General features: G+C 49.3%; 1 protein-coding gene across 6 annotated transcripts in view; it reads left to right on the top strand.

The window, feature by feature from the left end:
- The window catches only part of SGTB (small glutamine rich tetratricopeptide repeat co-chaperone beta), a 792,782-nt gene that overhangs the window by 359,313 nt on the left and 416,291 nt on the right, over nucleotides 1-17,178 (top strand). For all 6 annotated transcript variants that reach the window (XR_011280637.1, XM_069627365.1, XM_069627364.1 and 3 more), the window contains one exon: nucleotides 3,781-3,884. Coding sequence is in view for 5 of the 6 variants with exons in the window: in XM_069627365.1 (XP_069483466.1) it covers nucleotides 3,781-3,884 (104 nt within the window). In the remaining variant the exon portion in view is untranslated. The remainder of the gene's footprint in view (nucleotides 1-3,780; nucleotides 3,885-17,178) is intronic.

The raw sequence follows: 17,178 nt of genomic DNA, 5'->3' as shown, positions 1-17,178 counted from the left end.
TCTAGCTACCTCCTGCGGGGAAACTTCATCTACCTAACGAGCTGCAACACTCAATTAGTAGGGATCCTCATCTACTCATTGATCTAAAATGCCAATTCATAGGAAACCACACCCCTTCCCTACAGGTGCCCGCGATCTGAACAAATCAGTGCCTTCTAACAACCACACGTGGTGCCTTTCGATCCCACCCAATTCACTCCGTGACGCGGTAGAAGACGTTCCTCATGCCTGTCCTGCCACCACTCACTCGTCGATCATCACTTATATCAAATCTTTTACAGCACACTGTAAACACCTCCCGCCACCCTTTTGACAACTCCTTCCCCCTCCTGCACAACATTACGTCGCTTGTTGGGTGTGTCATACTCACCAAGTTCTCTTGAGGTGGGGCCGCTCGACTGCGTGCACCCCTCCAAAGCGGCTCGCCACCTCCCCTCGTCTGGACCACGTCTGGACACTCGCCAACTGCGGGATACTTCTCGAGCTGGCACACGAGGGCCAATAGCCGGATTGCGCTGTCCGGTCTTCTCTCAGTTCCGCGATGGTCCTGTAGTCCTCAAAAGGGGGCAGCGGCAGAGGGGGCCTCCCTGCCGGGTCGCCTCATAGCAAGAGGCCTTGGGATAATGCTCTCAGGGAAACGGACATCAAACAGATCTCAGCAGTGCCTCCAACTTGTTGGGGTGATTATCCCGGGGGGCCGGCAGAGCCGTCCGCGGACCTCTGGGCTGGGGAGGCCCCAACTCCTCCTGTGTCCCAGAAGGAGTATGACACACGCACACAAGGAGCAAGGCAATTACTGCTGTTTATTAGAGTAACGGCAGGGATACGCTTAGTCCGTATGCATCCGGAGAAGCTCTCATCCTTAGTGGGGCTCGCAGGCCCTTTTTACAGCAGTATGATGCGCTACTCACATCACCTGGGAAAATCATCACAAAACCTAACGCTACTTCGGATTGGTTCCCTGAGTGGTAGGGTTAGTATATGTCCCCTATGGGAAGAAATGTTAGTGCATGAGGACAGGTCAGGTGGTATACTTGGGCTGTCCCTAACAGTTGCTACTTTGGAATTGTTACAAGGGGACCCTTGGTGATTGGCTAAGAGTAATGGTGTCAGTAATAAGCCCCCTTGTATTCTGATTGGTTCTCCCGCGTGCCCCCAAGCCTGGGACCATCGCCGTTACCAGCCCGCGGTGTACCTGACATTAGCAACAATGTGCAACTATGCGGACAATGGACAGGTCTGCTTTTGGGCTGGTGAGCAGGTCTTTCCCATCACTGAAGGTGTCCAGCTTTGCCGCTTCGTTGTTGCAACCTGTGTCCCAGACGTGGGACCCTGGCGACTTTCTGTCTCGTGAGCTTGGCATCTTGTCAGTTCGGCTTGGTCATGTGTGGGGAGACCGTAGCTGGAGCAGAATTATGAGCATTAGATTTTGTATTCTGTCTCTGAGGGCTTGGCACTTACAGGTGTAACCTTGGCGCTGGGCGCGCAGCGTGCGGGTTGCAACATCATGGCCTTGGCTGTGGGCTCTCGTTCTGCATGGTCAGCACTTGCATTTCGCTCTGGGAGGGTTTTCGTTTGCGAGGCTCCGGCCTGGGGACTCTTGCTTGCGGCCTACTTGACCCTAGTGGGTGACGGTACATGATCCTTATTATGGGTATTGCAGGGTGACAAAGCATCATAGGCAGCATTAGATATACATGGTAGCGTCTTCGTAGGGATAGGTAGCGAGGAAGCATCAGCAAGCATATCAGCTCTTCAGGCGTCTTGCTTTTCTGCGATGCTGTAGAAGGCCTATGTGAAAAATAACAACGATGCATGTCTGTGGGTGTGACAGTCCGCTACGTCATAGCACGGAGTATGTTCTTCGTGTGGGTTGGTGTGTGAGGGACCAGTGTGCATGGTGGCACGTGTGCTCTTGTCTGTTGGCTATGTCGTCATGGCATCTCTAACGATGTGGATACTTGTGGCTGTTGTTTTAGTCGAGCTGATCCATGTTGCAGGCGTCGGCTTGAGCATGGCGTGCTGGTGGGCATACCCCTCGTATGTGTATAGTTTTGAACCAGGGTATTTTGTCATCTGGCAAGTACGCAAACTCCTCTTGAGGGGGGTGTCTGGGCCGCGATCCCCTAGGCCACAGTCTGGATGAAATTGGGGGGAGGGTGTTATCCCATTCTCCCACTTCAGCATTTTCTCTCCAGCCGGGCCCCAGATGGGGCTCAGCCCTGAATTAACTCTCCTGATGGGGGCCTGGAGCTGGGCCCTGGAGCCCCCACGTACTCTGCACCCCTGAGTGACAGTCCCCAAAATCAGAAAGGTGCGAGGCTGGTGTCGGTGTGAGTTCTGCCTGGATGGCTACGGCCCTGCAGGCCACAGGCAGGCGCACTGGCCTGTGACCAGCAACATGCCACACGACAAGGAGAGGAGGACTCACCCAGCAGAGCACACTACCTACTCCTGCGCCGTTCTGCTCTCACTTTACCTTCTTTCAGAGCTAGCTCATGAGGGATGAAAACCAGCAGTGAAGCTCACGAGTCACACGTGCTGCTGCTGTGCTGCGCCACTGTGCTTGCTGTGGTGGCCATGCCCCCTCAGGAGATGGCCACGCCCCCTCAGAGGTCGCAAAACATTGGCAGAGGTCACCAGCCAATCGGCAGAGGTTGCTCTTGCGACCTCTGGTGACCCCTAAATGACATCCCTCAGTTCCTCCGGAATTTTAAAGAAGGCTCCCGGGGGTGTGGGGGGCGGGGATGAGGCCTACGCGCTCACCCCTCTTGTGCTCTCGGTGTGGGAGGAGCGGGGGGCCTGAACCAGACCCCACCACCTACCTCCTCGTGGTCCGCCATCTCGGGCCCGCTCCAATCCGCGCACTTGAATAAGGTATGCGTGGAACTACAGTGCGGCTCAGGGACTGTGTCGGCTCAATTGAACGCATCAGGGCCAAAACGCAGGTTATTTTTGGAGCTCCGGGTCCGTTCTTTTGTCCACCACGTAGCTCAGGGTGGGGGCTCCACAGGGGGGTCACATTGGCAGCATTTGGGGGATACCTGGGGAGGGCTCTTCTCCACAATGCGCCCGGCTGGCGGGGAGCGACGCAGAGGGGCTAGGTCATCTCTGCGCCCCCCCTACCCCATGGCCAATCGGCTTATTTGAAACCAAAACACGAATAAATAAAAATAAAAAGCAGATAAGAGCTGTTTGCAGAAGAATGGCGGTGATGATTCCATAAGCAGTCTATAAAGGGGCCTCTGTGGACTAATAGCTGCATCTTGGTTCCCTTAGGTCTTATTGCAGGGTTTACCCATTCACTCATTGAGAATCTGGGCCGTTCGATGGTGAGTTCTGGACCGAAGAGATGTTTTTAATTTAGCAGTTGTTACTTATCACACTCTTAATGTATTCATGTTTGAACACAAAGCACGTACAATCTCACAATTAGGATCGGTGGTGTCAATTCTTGTAGAACAGACTGCTGTGTCATTCAAATGGCTTAATATTATTTTGCAGTATGTATTGTGGTAGGAAAGTTGTCTTGGGAAAGCACGTGTGCAAAACACAATAGTGGTGTGTTTTCCCACTTCTTTGAACAAGAAATAAAGATGTAACTTTGATTACTAATGACCAGATTCTCTGTCTGTTTCCTGTTGTTGCCCTGCTGGTCGTGCAGCTGTGCTAGGATGCGAGCAGTATTGTGCTGTGTTGATGTTGGATTGTTCTAATGCATGCAGTGTGTTTGATTATATTCTGAATATGATCATTTTTGTCTGTTATTTTTCTTGATAGTTGCAGTCCAGTGTTTGGAGACCGTGTTTCAGATCAGAATAGAGGATAGACATCTTGCGACAGCAGAGCCTTTGGAAGAACTTTTTACAAATAACTTTTGCAAGGTATGTTTCCGCAGAGTCTCCATGTTTTAGTAACCTAAGAAGTGTGTACATCTTGCAGAATCTGTTATGATCCATGTGAGCCGTTTTACCTTTTAGTACTTTGCTTTTGTTTGGGTACTACTAAGTGGCAGCAGATCTTCCGAATACTGTGTACTGCGAAAGTTCAAGGAGACATCCAGTGCTTAATTTGTGTGATTGGGGGCTGGGGGGATAGCCAAGATTCAGCCCTGCCACTTATTTCCGAGCCCCTGCACTTATTGTTGATTCCAGCTCGATTATGTTGTGGTGTTTTGGCAACCTAAATATTTTAACCGGCAGTCAGTCAGTCAGTCAGTCATAGTAATATAACAGTGCAATGTTCAAAATTGCTGGGGGCGATTTAGCTCCTACCTCTACCAGGAGAGCCTGGCTACCTTGAAGCCAATAACTACCAAGGACTACCTTTGGCTCCCAAGTCCCAGTGGTGCCTTGCAAACATGCAGATATGACATTATCTTTGAGTGTTTGAAAATGTTAATAAAGAAGAACTAGGACACATCTAAACATAATGGATCATACTTAATAGCCCCAAAATGTTACTCTGCATCTCATGTTGAAGTTAGATTTGCGGTGTGCTGTGTACCCGCTCCTGGTTACCTAGCCGTAGCTCCTGCTTTCTGGGTGATGCCCGACACTGAGGAGCTGGTTTTAGCTCTTGCTCATTGAACCTTAATTCCAAGCACCACAGTGTGCACAGGCCAGAGTTCTGCATTGGCTAGCTCATTGTTCATGAACCTGATGACCCAGGTTGGCTGGGCTATTTGTCACATTTTAATGAATAACGAGTTGGACAGTGACAATGCTGGGCACTGATGCGGGCCATGTCTGCACAATGCTTCACTCAGCCCGCATGAAAGTGCTGCAAATTCCCTACTGTGATAACCATCAGGGTGGGTTGCCAACAACTGAACAGTCACCAGCCACAACACAGGAGCAAGGTCAGTGAGAAAGGCCAATATCGAAGAGGAGTTCCTATCATGAGCGACAACCTTTATAAGACATTCTTGCTGCAAGTTCATCAGTTGAGTAATGATTTTGCCTGCATTTGTCCATCAATATACCACAGGAGAAAACCTTGCTTGCTCGCTCTTTTTTTCTGTGGATAGATGGTTAACATGTTCCACTTGCCACCAACAAACAGCAAAATGTTAACAATGGTGTGTTTTTTTTTTCAAGACACAACTAATATGTCATGCTGATTGATATCTGTAAATCGCACAATGGATGCATCACCCTCAACCAGTGGGATTTACAGCTTTAACAACAAATATGTTGACACAGTATGGAGCAGCCGTGGGTAGTGTCACCAGTGGGTACAGAGTTGCCCACTACAATGTGTAACAGGGGTGCTAGAAAACATTTGGGCCCTGGCACTTAATTTCTTAACGTGCAGGTTAGGTAAAGGTTTCTCTGGTGGTCATTGGTTCGATCCTATTCACAGGGTTTAGCTCCAGCATTAGTAATGACCATCAACAAGAATTGTAAAGAGGATTGGTCGGGGAATGTACGTTTTGATGACTGTGGGTGAAGCGGAGACCTTAATATATGAGCGAGTGTGGGGAGGTTGAAAGAAGGGCAGGCCCGGCCAGGCTGAAGTTCGTATCGGAAGGAACGATTAGAACAGAATCAGCACATCTTTAGGAGCAACTGTTAACAGTGATGGGAGTTTTGTTTAGATCCCTTGTTCCTTCACAAAACATATTAAGTATGTAAAGAAGTTGTTAAGAAAGATTTCATTTATGTGTAATTTTTCCTCCATTTGTGGACCCCTCCCGACTAACATTTTGCTTTTGTTTGGCTATCCTATCCTGACTTTTTACCAGTGGAGCCCAGCCTTCAGCTATGCTCCCCTGGGCTTTTGCTCATTTGTTATGGGGAAACTGACACATCCTTCAGACTGTCAGTACTGGAAACGGTGTTTCCCTTAGTCTTTGACTATGTGGCAATTTCTTGGTAACTTTTTAACAGTACACAATGTACCTCTCACTACCATGCGTTGGGGTCCTTTTTTTGTTTTATGGCCGTACACACCCTCAAAGGATTTTTTGGTGATTGTACGAGTGTGCCTGGGATGAACTGGTGGCAGCAGTTATTTTTTACAAGTGTTTTTCTTCTTTTTACAGAAACATATTGCGTTTACCGCATTTGGTTCAAGACTGTGGCCAGGTCCGAAAATGGCAGAACCACAAGGTCTTTTGTTCTGTCGCATGGCCATTTTGTCCCTTGCCTTTACCCAGGTCGAATACCCGGGTTGCGATCTCTTTCGCAGGCTTCTGCCTGTCACGTGTGCATGTCCTGGAAGCGGGTTGGGACTTTCAGGTCCCAATCCACACTACTGGTGCCAGAATGTCTGGAGTGCCTGAACGACTGTGACCATTCTGGGCCGTGATTGGTCCACGACTGGGATGCCTGTATGAGAGAAGATCTTCAATTGGAAGTCCTCGATCTTTGGCACGAAGATAATCTTGGATAAGAGAAAGGGCTCTGCATCCGTTCCAGGTTGATCACCTGAGTTCTCCCTGAACTACAGAAGGAGTCGAGTATCCTGCACTGAAGAAACAGACTTGTGGAACCGCCGGAGATGCTTTGGAAGGTTTGGCACCTTTCACCCTCTGGTGTCCCGTTGGACCCCTGTTTTCTTCATTAATCAAGATTGCCTGCCAAGGCCCTTAGACCCTTTGGAGTAGTGGGAACAACTACTCTCGGCGTCCACTTAACCGCCGAAGGATCCCCTTCGGACGTGTTCCTGGGCCATGCAGTGAACTGTTCAGCTCTATCTGAGGGTAGCCCGCAGAATCGTAGCTGTCTCGAGTTGAAACCCTAGACTTGGGACATCACTTGCTTGTGATCCTGTGCCCTCTCCCGCCAAATTTCACAGACCTAGCTCCTCTGGGTCCCGAATTAGAAGAGTGCGTAACGATGCACACATCTGTGATTCCTGCGTCACTACCTGTTAGTGACGGTCGCTGTAGGTGTCTTGCTGACCTGCTCTCCTGTGCTCTGAAGCCTGCTGCACCGGAATTGTCTTAGCATCTCCTTCGGAAGCTGAAAAAAGGCAACTGTCCCGTCATGGATGCTCGTTCTATCCCGCAGTCTCTGACAGCCAGAGCGCCGCAAAGCTGCAGGACTCGAACCTACTAGCGACCTCCACTAAACTGGCAAAGTTTGGTCCGGACTGAGCCAAGGGTCGGTGAGTACTTGCATCACTTACCGGTGGCCCCCTGGCACAATCGTTCTCTTTTACGCGCGATATCCCTAAAAAGGTATTCGCTTTTGGCTGTGTTAGTCTGCGCTCCCTAGCTATTCTCACCTTTTAAAAACTGCTCTGCTGCCAAGGGCAGATCCTCCTTGAATAGTGGGAACCAGTTCTTCATCGCCTCCAGCCCCTTACTGACTTCTCTCCCGAGAATACACGCTTTTTGTTCTGCCTGCGCGATTGTGCATATAAACGCACAACTGTACTGTTGAGCACAAGACTCCCCACTTCTTAGGGCTGGACTCGAAAGTTAGGGACCGACTCCAAAGAATTGTCTAATGCTCCTAGTGTGTTAACCCACCCTTCTCTTCACATGTTGTGGCTGTGTTTTACTCATTTGTCGCATTAGGAAACGTATTGTATACATGTTATATAGTAGAGTATTTTTTGTGGTAACTGTTTTTATATAAGTGAAGTTTACTTGTGTCTTTTGGTCCGACCGACAATAAATGTATAGATATTTTTCATATACACTTGTCTAAGAATAATTTGTGGTTCGTTGCTGTGTGTACTCGTTGTGGGCTTCCGATCACTCTCACCCCTCCTGAGACTTAGTCTTGACCACCTTCCAAGCTACCTAGATTGGTCTGGCTTGTCCAGAAGATTCCCCTCTTTCACTAAACCGAGGGTGGCCTCCTAAACTTCTGCCCACCAGTTTGGAGTTTAGAAATCCATCCTAAACCAAGTGAACACAGCGGGGTTTGAAAACTTTAAAAACATTTCATGAATAAGCTATAAGTAGGATGAAAGATATGAAAATCAGCAGTAATACAATAATGACTGTAGGATTCAACACCGGAACACAATGCATGGTTACAATCCTGATCGCAACCTTGAACACAACTGACTTAGACAGAAAAGCAGACCTAATCCAGAAATAGATTGTGGAAACAATTGACAGCATCTCCCGGGAAAAAACCCTCTTCCCATCACAAGATGGTTCATGCCCCACCTCAATACCATGAAAAAAGAAACCAGAAACTAGAACAAGATTGGAGAAAAGAAATACGACCAAGCCAAAAGAATAACTTTTAAAAAACAAATCCGAGCATACAAAAAGGAAACTCTCAGAAGAAAAATACTCAAGTGACCGGATCACAAAGGCCCCCAACACTGAGAAAGATTTATTCAACATGGTAAACGAGATGAGAAATACCCCTGGATGCAGTAATCCACTGGTGCCTTCACAGAAATTATGCTCTGATCTCGCAGAGCATTTTAAGAATAAAATCACAGACATTGGGCCTCATCACGAGTTGGGCTGTAGCCCTTAAATCCGGGGGTTACGGTATTACAGCCGCATTTAAGGGCGCTAAACGGGATGTTTTACCTCCAGCTTTTTTCTGGAAGTGAAAATCCCTGTTTTCTTCGGTATTACAGCTGGCTGTATTAGCCCGGAATATTAGCACCGAAAATTCCCCATTGGATCCAATGGACCCAATCAGGAATGGGGATATACTGTTAAGGCCCAATCCGTGATCCGGTGCTAATACCACCGGGCCGGTCGGTGCTGGGCTATTCAACTCGGCGCTACTACAGTCGGGGAATACAGACCAACTCGTGATGAGGCCCATACACTGGAGCATACAAAGCAGACCAATCAACAAGACTGTGCACCATCCCCTACCTATCCCAGGACCACAGAACAGGCTAAACCGTTCTGCCCAAATGTGAAGAAAAAAACTCCTCAGCTTGGTGAAAAAAAGCAGGCTCCCCAATGGACACAATGCCACCATACACAATCCTTACACAGGGTACACCATCAGAATTCTACCTAAACCTCTTCAACCTATCACTCTCAACGGGGAGAGTTCTAAGAGTGTTCAAATCTGACTACATCAAACAACTCCTTAAGGATACAATGGGCGATTTGGAAGACCTCTCAAACTATAGATCGATTTCAAACATTCCCTGTACAGCAAAACTATTAGAGACCTATGTCTACAAACGAACACTGGAACACATAGAAAATCACGTAAAAATCACCAACTTTGTCATGATTCCTGCCCCTCATGTCCCCAGCCCCCCAAGATGTCAGGCTGGAGCAGGCCACGATCACCTACATGGCCCTCAAGGGCCTCTCCATTCCTCCAAAGACCCACTTGGAGTCAGACTTGGCGCTTGTGGCACCAGACTCACTCACTCTCATAGGATAACATTGGGGATTGGACTTGTAGTGCATTGATGGGGACAAGATGGATGCCCCCACATATTTCGGTTCCCAGAACTGCACTGCATGTGCATTCTAGTCTTTAGGGTGTGGTTCAGCCCAGAGACACCTGGGATACCCAGAGACTATTTAAGCCACGCCCAGGCTGAGAAACATGCTTTGTGTTTTCTGCACCTGCAGCGTGACACTCACCGTGTTCGGATCAGTCTCCAGTAGGCCTGCATCTTTCTTCTGCACTCAGCTCCTGCAAGAACAAGAACACTGTTAGGAACAGCTTTAACCTTGCGGCGCTTCTGCCCATCATTCCTCGCTCCTTCTTTTCTGCGGGCGTCTTCGGCGGTGTCATTCCCATCCCGGCACGCCGCTTCCTAAGGAAAAGGGAAAAGAACAGAAAAAAGGCATTAGTAAGCATTCAGCAAATCTTTGCTTATTTTTAAAGACTGTACAAGCTTTAAACGCTTATCTGAATCCCAGCCGCTCTGGGGGAACTCTGTCTCCGGAACTTCTCATCCATCTGCAAGAGGGAAAAGACACTGCAGGTTAGCGTGGAAACATCTAGAGACGCTGCATACCACGCTTACTCACTGCATTTCTTCTTTATAACCGGCATCCACGCTGAAAACATCGCGGCACCTAAAATACACAGAAAAAGAACTCAGTTCAATACAAATATGAAAGGGTTGCATCGCGTTTTCACTCACCTTCAGCGCTACTCATCTCAGCAGCACGTCGCCATCCCCGGACGCCGGCCATCATCTAAGGAAGGAAAGGAACTAACTTGGAGAACTGTTCAAAAGACTCATTATACTTACCTGTCAGACTCCTGCCAGTGAAGTAACTAGGCAGCAACGAGCCCGCATAAATCAACGCGCCCCTGCGCTGAAAGCAGGACGGAGAGCACACTTTCCAAGAAAACAAGGTGAGCTGTGGATCGAAGGGAAGGGTTGGACCCCGGGGAAGAAGGGGTTCAAGCACACAGAGACAGTAGGGAGTTAAACTCTTACCAATCCTGTGTTTCAGGCCCAGTCTCCAGTCGAGTAGACTCCAGGGAAGGGTTCGAGGTCGTAAGAGGTCAGAACAGGCTGAGTGACATCCCCGTGGATACCAGGTGAGGGTTACAACTTTTGGACCAGGCACAAATTGGCTTCAGACCCATGAAAGGGACAGAGCCGGTACTTCTCTCTATATGGGACGACCTAAAGACCAATGCAGACTCCAACACAAACTCGGCACTGATACTACTCGACCTCTCAGCGGCATTTGACAAATCAAGAGACTTGAAGAAATGGGCATCACCACCGTGGTGCTGCTCTTTCTTGTCTGAAAGAACAGACAGTATGGACAAAACCATTCAAATCCGCGTACCAGAAGGATCCTCATTATCCCTGCTCCTCTTCAACGTCCATATGATGGCACTAATTAACCTCATCAACTACAGCTACGCAGATGATACCCAAATCATCCACACAATCGGCGATAAACAAGAGGAGAACACAACCCTAATAGACTTTCTCAAAGAAGTCTACCAATTGATGAACACTAACAACCTCAAAAACAACCCGGACAAGACGGAAATCATGATTACATCCAACAACCAAGGAATCAACCAGTACATCCCATGGCCACCAGAACTGGCAACACCACCGACACCATCCCAAGTTGTCAAAAACCTTGTAATCCTAATGGACAATGCGCTAACCCTAGAACAGCAAGTAAATGCGATAATTAAGAAATGCTTCTTCCATCTACACAAGTTCAAAAAGATTATTTGTATTTGTATTTTATTTATTTATATAGCGCACCAGGCCCAAGGGGATCCGGGCGCATCACTTAGGTTACAGTAAAGACAAGTAAAACACTTTACAGAAATATATAAATATGCATATAGTAGAAGACAGTTAGTTAACCAAATTAAATACATATTTACACAAGAATGAGGTGCGGGCTAACGTAGAAGGATAGTTGACGATAAGTCTAGGTCAGTGGCAAGTCTTGTGCGGCCAGCCAGGTTTTGGGCATGTTTTTGAAGGCTAGGAAGGATGGTTCAGCTCTTAATGGGTTGGGGAGCGAGTTCCAGGTTTCGCAGTCATGACTCTCCTTCCTGCACAAAACAGTGGCCATCATCTCCCTCATCATGTCCAGGATAGACTACGGCAACACCTTATACCTCGGAATTCCAGACTGTTTACTGAGGAAACTGCAACAAATACAGAACGCAGCTGCCAGAATTCTCCTCAAACTCTCATGAATGAACCACATCACTCCAGAGCTAAGGATGCTACATTGGCTCCCAGTCAAAAAACAAATCACCTTCAAAACAATATGCATAACACACAGAGCAATCCACGGAGTAGGAGTGGAATTCATGCAAAAGAAAATTACTGAGGCCACCAGGGGGCACACTGATGTGGACAACCTCAGCATGAAACTCCCATGTTAGGGACCCGTAAAGTGGCTTGAGCCCCCACTTTTAGCCCCTCCCGCTCCACGGATGGAACCGATTAAAGGGGGCAGCCCAGCTGCACCTGTCGTTGAAAAGATGGGCAAAATCAGCCCATGATTTCCGAAGAAACAGCCGTTGAGGTTCCATGCGAAACCAAAAGTGTTTCTTCCCGCTCGCCTGGTGTACCAAGAAGGGACGCATCACACAAATGAGACGCCGGCACCTGGGAGGACTAAGGAGGCAGGCGGGGGGAGGTAAGTCCATGCCCCCCCCCACGGTATAGTCGGCAACAGCACCGCTGCGGAAGTGAGGATCCCCGCTCACCTACCTACCTGCCAGCTGGGCGGCTGGCGTGAGTGGAGGAGCCGGTCCGCCTGGGTGAGGGGAGGCCTCCATGGGCAGTGGCGGTGGAGGGTGGAGGAATGAACCACGCCCACGGAGTAACCAGAGGACTTCGGCCCCCCCGCAGGGTTAGGAGGGAGCGACAGTAACGAGAGGAGGAGCTGTGTTGGTGCCCAAGAACGGCTTGTGGAGGCACCCCCCCCACGAGGTACAATCAGAAAGCGTAGTGCCCAAACACACGCCCAAACAAGTGGAACACCACAGTCCATTAGTGCCAGGGGGCACGGAGCCCAACACGTGCCCATGAGAAGGGGGCTCCCCATACTGAAGCATTGCCTGGAGGCAGGCAGGAGCCTGAGTTGACTGGTGCTGGGGGCTCTGTTGTGGAGGAGGGGGACAGCCTGGACTAAGAGGGGGGGGGATCCTGAGGCAAAGCACAGGGAGCCAAAGGGCACAAGGAGAAAGGGTGATCCCTGCCCATACAAGGGGCCCCCAAACCCACACCTGTACCCCTCTTGGCGGCGAGGGAGACATTCTATAGACTGGGCGGAGAACCCCTGTCAGGCAGCCCCAGGAGGGTCCCCAACCCACCTATAAGGAGAAGCGGCCCACAGAAGACTCCCACAGTAATCGCCCTGCCGGGGCCCGGTGTGGAAGTGGGCCGGGGGAGTACCCAAGACCACTGCATCAGAGGAAGCAGAAGACAGCTGGTGGGGGAGAGGAGTGAGGCCTGGAGAGGGAGTACACAGAAAAGAAGCAGGCCCTGGGTGGGCCCAGACAAGATGTGAAGGAGGCCTGGGACACCATTCAGGGAGACCGAGCGAAGGTGTGGGACCCCAGGACCATTCCTGGGGCGTGTGCACGCCTCGTGGAGGACTCCCCCGTACCCCACTCAGACGCGCCACCAGCATAGGGCCCTAGCCAGATGGTGAGAAAAAGACGACACCACGAGGGGGGGAGCTGGCTTGGGGTCTGCACCCCCCCAACTGCCCTGTGGGGCCTCAGTAGAGCCAAGTGAGTCAGGACAAGGTGAGGGCCCCCAGGACACATACCTGGGCCGTGTGCTCGCCTTAGGCAGTGTAAAGACTGGAGGGGGGTGTCTGTACTCCTGCTTTCTATATGGCAAAGGAGAGGCACAGAGGACCCCAGCCAAGATTCTCTATTGTTGGTAGCAATGGACGAGCAATCGGGGCCTAGCTTCTCAGGAGGTGATGCAGGCTGGCTGTTAAGTACAGTGTAGTCCCCAAGCACCCAAAAAGGAATGTCCACACCTGTATTAGTTAAGACACAATCTTTATATAATTAAGGTTCAAGGTTATGTACACAATCACAATAGCTCACTTTGTGCTTCGTTAATCCAGAATGGCAAATATATACAGTTCTAAGTGGTACCACAATTATTATTAGATTTAATTAAAGTGCATCAACTGTACTCTGGTTAAATGTCACACAAATCACTTATTAAAAATAACCCACAATAGATATAGGAGGAAAGCAGTTGGTTAGAATAATTGGCAGAATACTGGCCCCTACCGCTAGACACAGTTCTGTGTGGAGATTCCCCCCCACCTGGGCAACCTGTAAAATAAAGATGCACTACAAGCCCAGTCCATATATTGTTCAATTAGTCTTATTTACTTCTACAATGTTTCTACCACCCCAATGGTATCTGGAATAGCAGAGTTCGATGACGGGTCGTCAACAGATCCTTCTTGAGCGGCTTCCTTTAAAGCAGGAGCCACGGATCGTCGAGATCTCTCGAAGAAAGTGAACTCGGGGTTGAGGCGGCAGCTTCGGTCCCAGCGTTGCTTGTCGATGACGGAGCAAAGACGTCCTACAAGGAAGAGGTGTGCGGTGCACCTCGAAGTCAATAGTTCAGGACCACAAAGCGTTTGTGAAGAACTGTGGCCCAGCAAGGGCGTCGAGTCGTCTGGCGTCTCTATGGTCTTTGGGTGGCAGGAAACCCACCGGCATGTCAACGGCTTGGCATTCTCCGGCGGGACGAGCGCGTCCGGAAATCAAATGTCTTAATCAATGGAACGTTGCAGCTCCGGTCGTCGATGGCACGGCGTCAAGCAGTCCCCGGTCTGGGCAACACGGCTTCGACCGGCCTCCAGTGGTTGTAGCAAACCTGCGAACCCTGGTCGACGATGGTGGACGGAATGTCCGGTGCTTCTCTTCATTCTCCTTGGCGGTCCCCGTCTCCAGTCGGCAGGCTGTCGAGGGTCTGACTTCCAGGGAGCTTCGGCAAAGGTTAGCAGTGCTTGATGGTCCCTCGGAGCACGGGAAGAGGGCGCCCAAGCCTGTCCTCTCTTGGATCAGTCTCGACGTCACGGTGGCTTTCAGATTGCGGTGAAGTTAACAGCAGTCAACCTTCTTCTTCTGGCTCGGCTTCGAGATTCAGCGTCAGTTTCAATGTCAGTTCAACTCCAGCTTCTGAACGATTTCTAGCAGCGAGAGGCCCCCAGATATACTAGTTGATCTCCCATTCATTCTGCTGTGTCACACTCAGGCAACCAATCACTCAGAAGGGCATTCAGCAGTCAGTCAGCCAATCAGGCATACAGTGCATTCAGGCCATTCTCCTTCCTCTCACAACAAGGAATGTGTTTTGGGACAACTACCCATCCATTCAACACTACACACTGCATTCATACCAGTTTCGGGCAGGGCTGTCTCAGTCATTGTGATTCATACCAGAAACCAGACATCCACAACAAGAAGTGAATATTGGTCACACATTCCATTCACCCAGGTCCCACCCACAGGGTTTACCCCCAACATACAGTCAATGAGAAGGCTCCAGCCAGTCTGGCCTGGACATCACAACACCACCATATATGGAACTTCCACCTAACAGCCAGTCAGGGGGAAGGGACAGAGTCAGGGCTTTCCAGGTCTTTGGGAAAACAAGTTAACAGGAAATGGAAAGCAAGAGGCCACGGGGGCCATCTTGTTGCCTATCAGGAATCAACTGATTCCAGTGGCAGGGCCTGGGTATCCCAAAATGGAGGATACTCCGAGCACCTGTCAAACTTAAGCATGGAACTGCCACCAGCCCATACCCTGCTCTGTGGGTCACACACAGGTGCCCAAAAAACATACGCTAGGGGCACAGGGTTGTACCCCCACCCATGGGTGCCATAAGGGTATCCCATGGGTCTGTACACCAAACCAAAAACAGGAAGATCTGCACTGCTAGGAGTCCCACATGGACTCCTGGGCAGAAAACAATACAGAACACAAATGAAAAAGGACTACAGGACAAGGACAGTGATGCCATGTCCCTCCAATGCATTGCCAGCATCACAGGGAAGAGCTACGACACCATACACACAGACGGAGGGCTCTGGGACAGGCAATATATCGCCCACCTTAAAGAGGGAAAGGAAGGGAGTGATCCCTTTGGTGGAAAAGTATATGGAAAAAATGTCAGAATCGACAGCATAGAGGAGAGGCTACATGCGGTGGAGAACAACCAGACACGAGACACTGGAAACTCAGATAGACATGAGGTTGACGGAGCTGGAGAGAAGGGAAGGTGAGGTAGCCCTAAAGATGGATGACTTTGAAAACCAGGAGAGAAGAAACCATTTTAGATTTTTTGAAATCCTGGAGAAGCAAGGCGGAATGGAAAGAGACCTAAGGAGAACCATCCATGAGGTGGTAAAGGCATTGTCCGGAGATGAGAACATGGATGAACCTAAACTTGAGAGGGCCCAGAGACGTCATTATGAGAGCGCAATAGGGGCACTTGCCCCGGGACCCCACCTTGGAGGGGGGGCCCACAAGGCTGCCTAATCTAAAGATTTCAGTTACCATTGTTTACAAAATCTAAATAGCACACATCAATATATGTTATGTTGTGCTGCTGAGGCTCTGAACCTATTGCCGGTCTGTTGTTGACAAATAACATTCTGCTGTGATCAATTTATCGTGTAATGCTTCCTGCGTTCAATGTCCTGCACATTGGTTGTGCGTTCACTACGACACAGTATTCTCACCTTTCTATGGGAATTATATTGATTATGTGCAATAGCCAAAGTTGAAATGCATACTGAAAAATGTGAGTGCCGCGCTGATTCAGAAGATAGCTCAGTGTGTTAAGCACTAATTGCTGAGATCTGTGTTCTTATGCAAGATTAGTATTATAAAGTCCAGCAAGGCCAACTCCGCCTTTCCTATGTTTGAAGTTGATAAATATGCATGTATGTGTACTTTGTTTTGTAGCGCAACAGGTGCTATTATCAGCAGTGTACAGGAACTAGATAGTGTTTGTTATACTAATATAGCATCAGTATGGTGAAAGGTCTAGAAATTGGTTTCTTCGGATGGAGGCTTGTAAAACCTAGGTAGCTACCACCAATGAAAACTATAAAGGGTTAGTCTGAGAGATGATTAGGTATGCAAATTCAAGACTGTGGAACCAAAACGTTCAGGCTTCTACCCTGGCTTTTCCAGCAGACAATACAGTGATCCTGGACAAATCATCTATTTCACTGACATTACTGTACTGTTTTCCTCGAAAAAGACTGCTTCTCAAATGCATTCATTATTTGATCTGACTTTTTTTGTAGGCCTTTTCAGTGGAAGGGGTCCTAGACAGGAGAGCGGGTCAGATATTGCAGGCCTCTGGCAAGCATATTCTAAGGGCTGCTTATTTGGCATAAAAAATGGTTTGCTCTGTTCCTCTGGCACCAACTCCCTGCGTGTTGATCTTTGCTAAACAGAGAACTGGTGGGTGATCACTTTCCTCGGCTGGCTCCCTCCCGTGGAACAGCCTCCCTCTCCCTCTGCGTCTTGAGCATGACCTCCTTAAGTTCTGAAAAAGCCTCAAGACCTTTCTCTTTACCTCTTCCTTCCCTTCCCTGCTAATCTTGATTCAGTGTGACCGATGTGCAGGGCCCTTATGTGTCCTCGGGGCCTTGACCCCCCCCCCCCACATCACTCATCCCAGATGCTGTCTTTCTGCTGCACTTAATTGGGCTCACCCTACCTATGGGTGGTTGCACTTACATTCTTCTCCTCTTAGCACTTACCCTGA

Source organism: Ambystoma mexicanum, chromosome 6p (assembly GCF_040938575.1).
Source record: "Ambystoma mexicanum isolate Mex_15411 chromosome 6p, UKY_AmexF1_1, whole genome shotgun sequence".
NCBI classification, from domain to species: domain Eukaryota; kingdom Metazoa; phylum Chordata; class Amphibia; order Caudata; family Ambystomatidae; genus Ambystoma; species Ambystoma mexicanum.
Note: the sequence above shows the minus strand (reverse complement) of the source record. Positions and strands in the feature narration are given on the sequence as shown.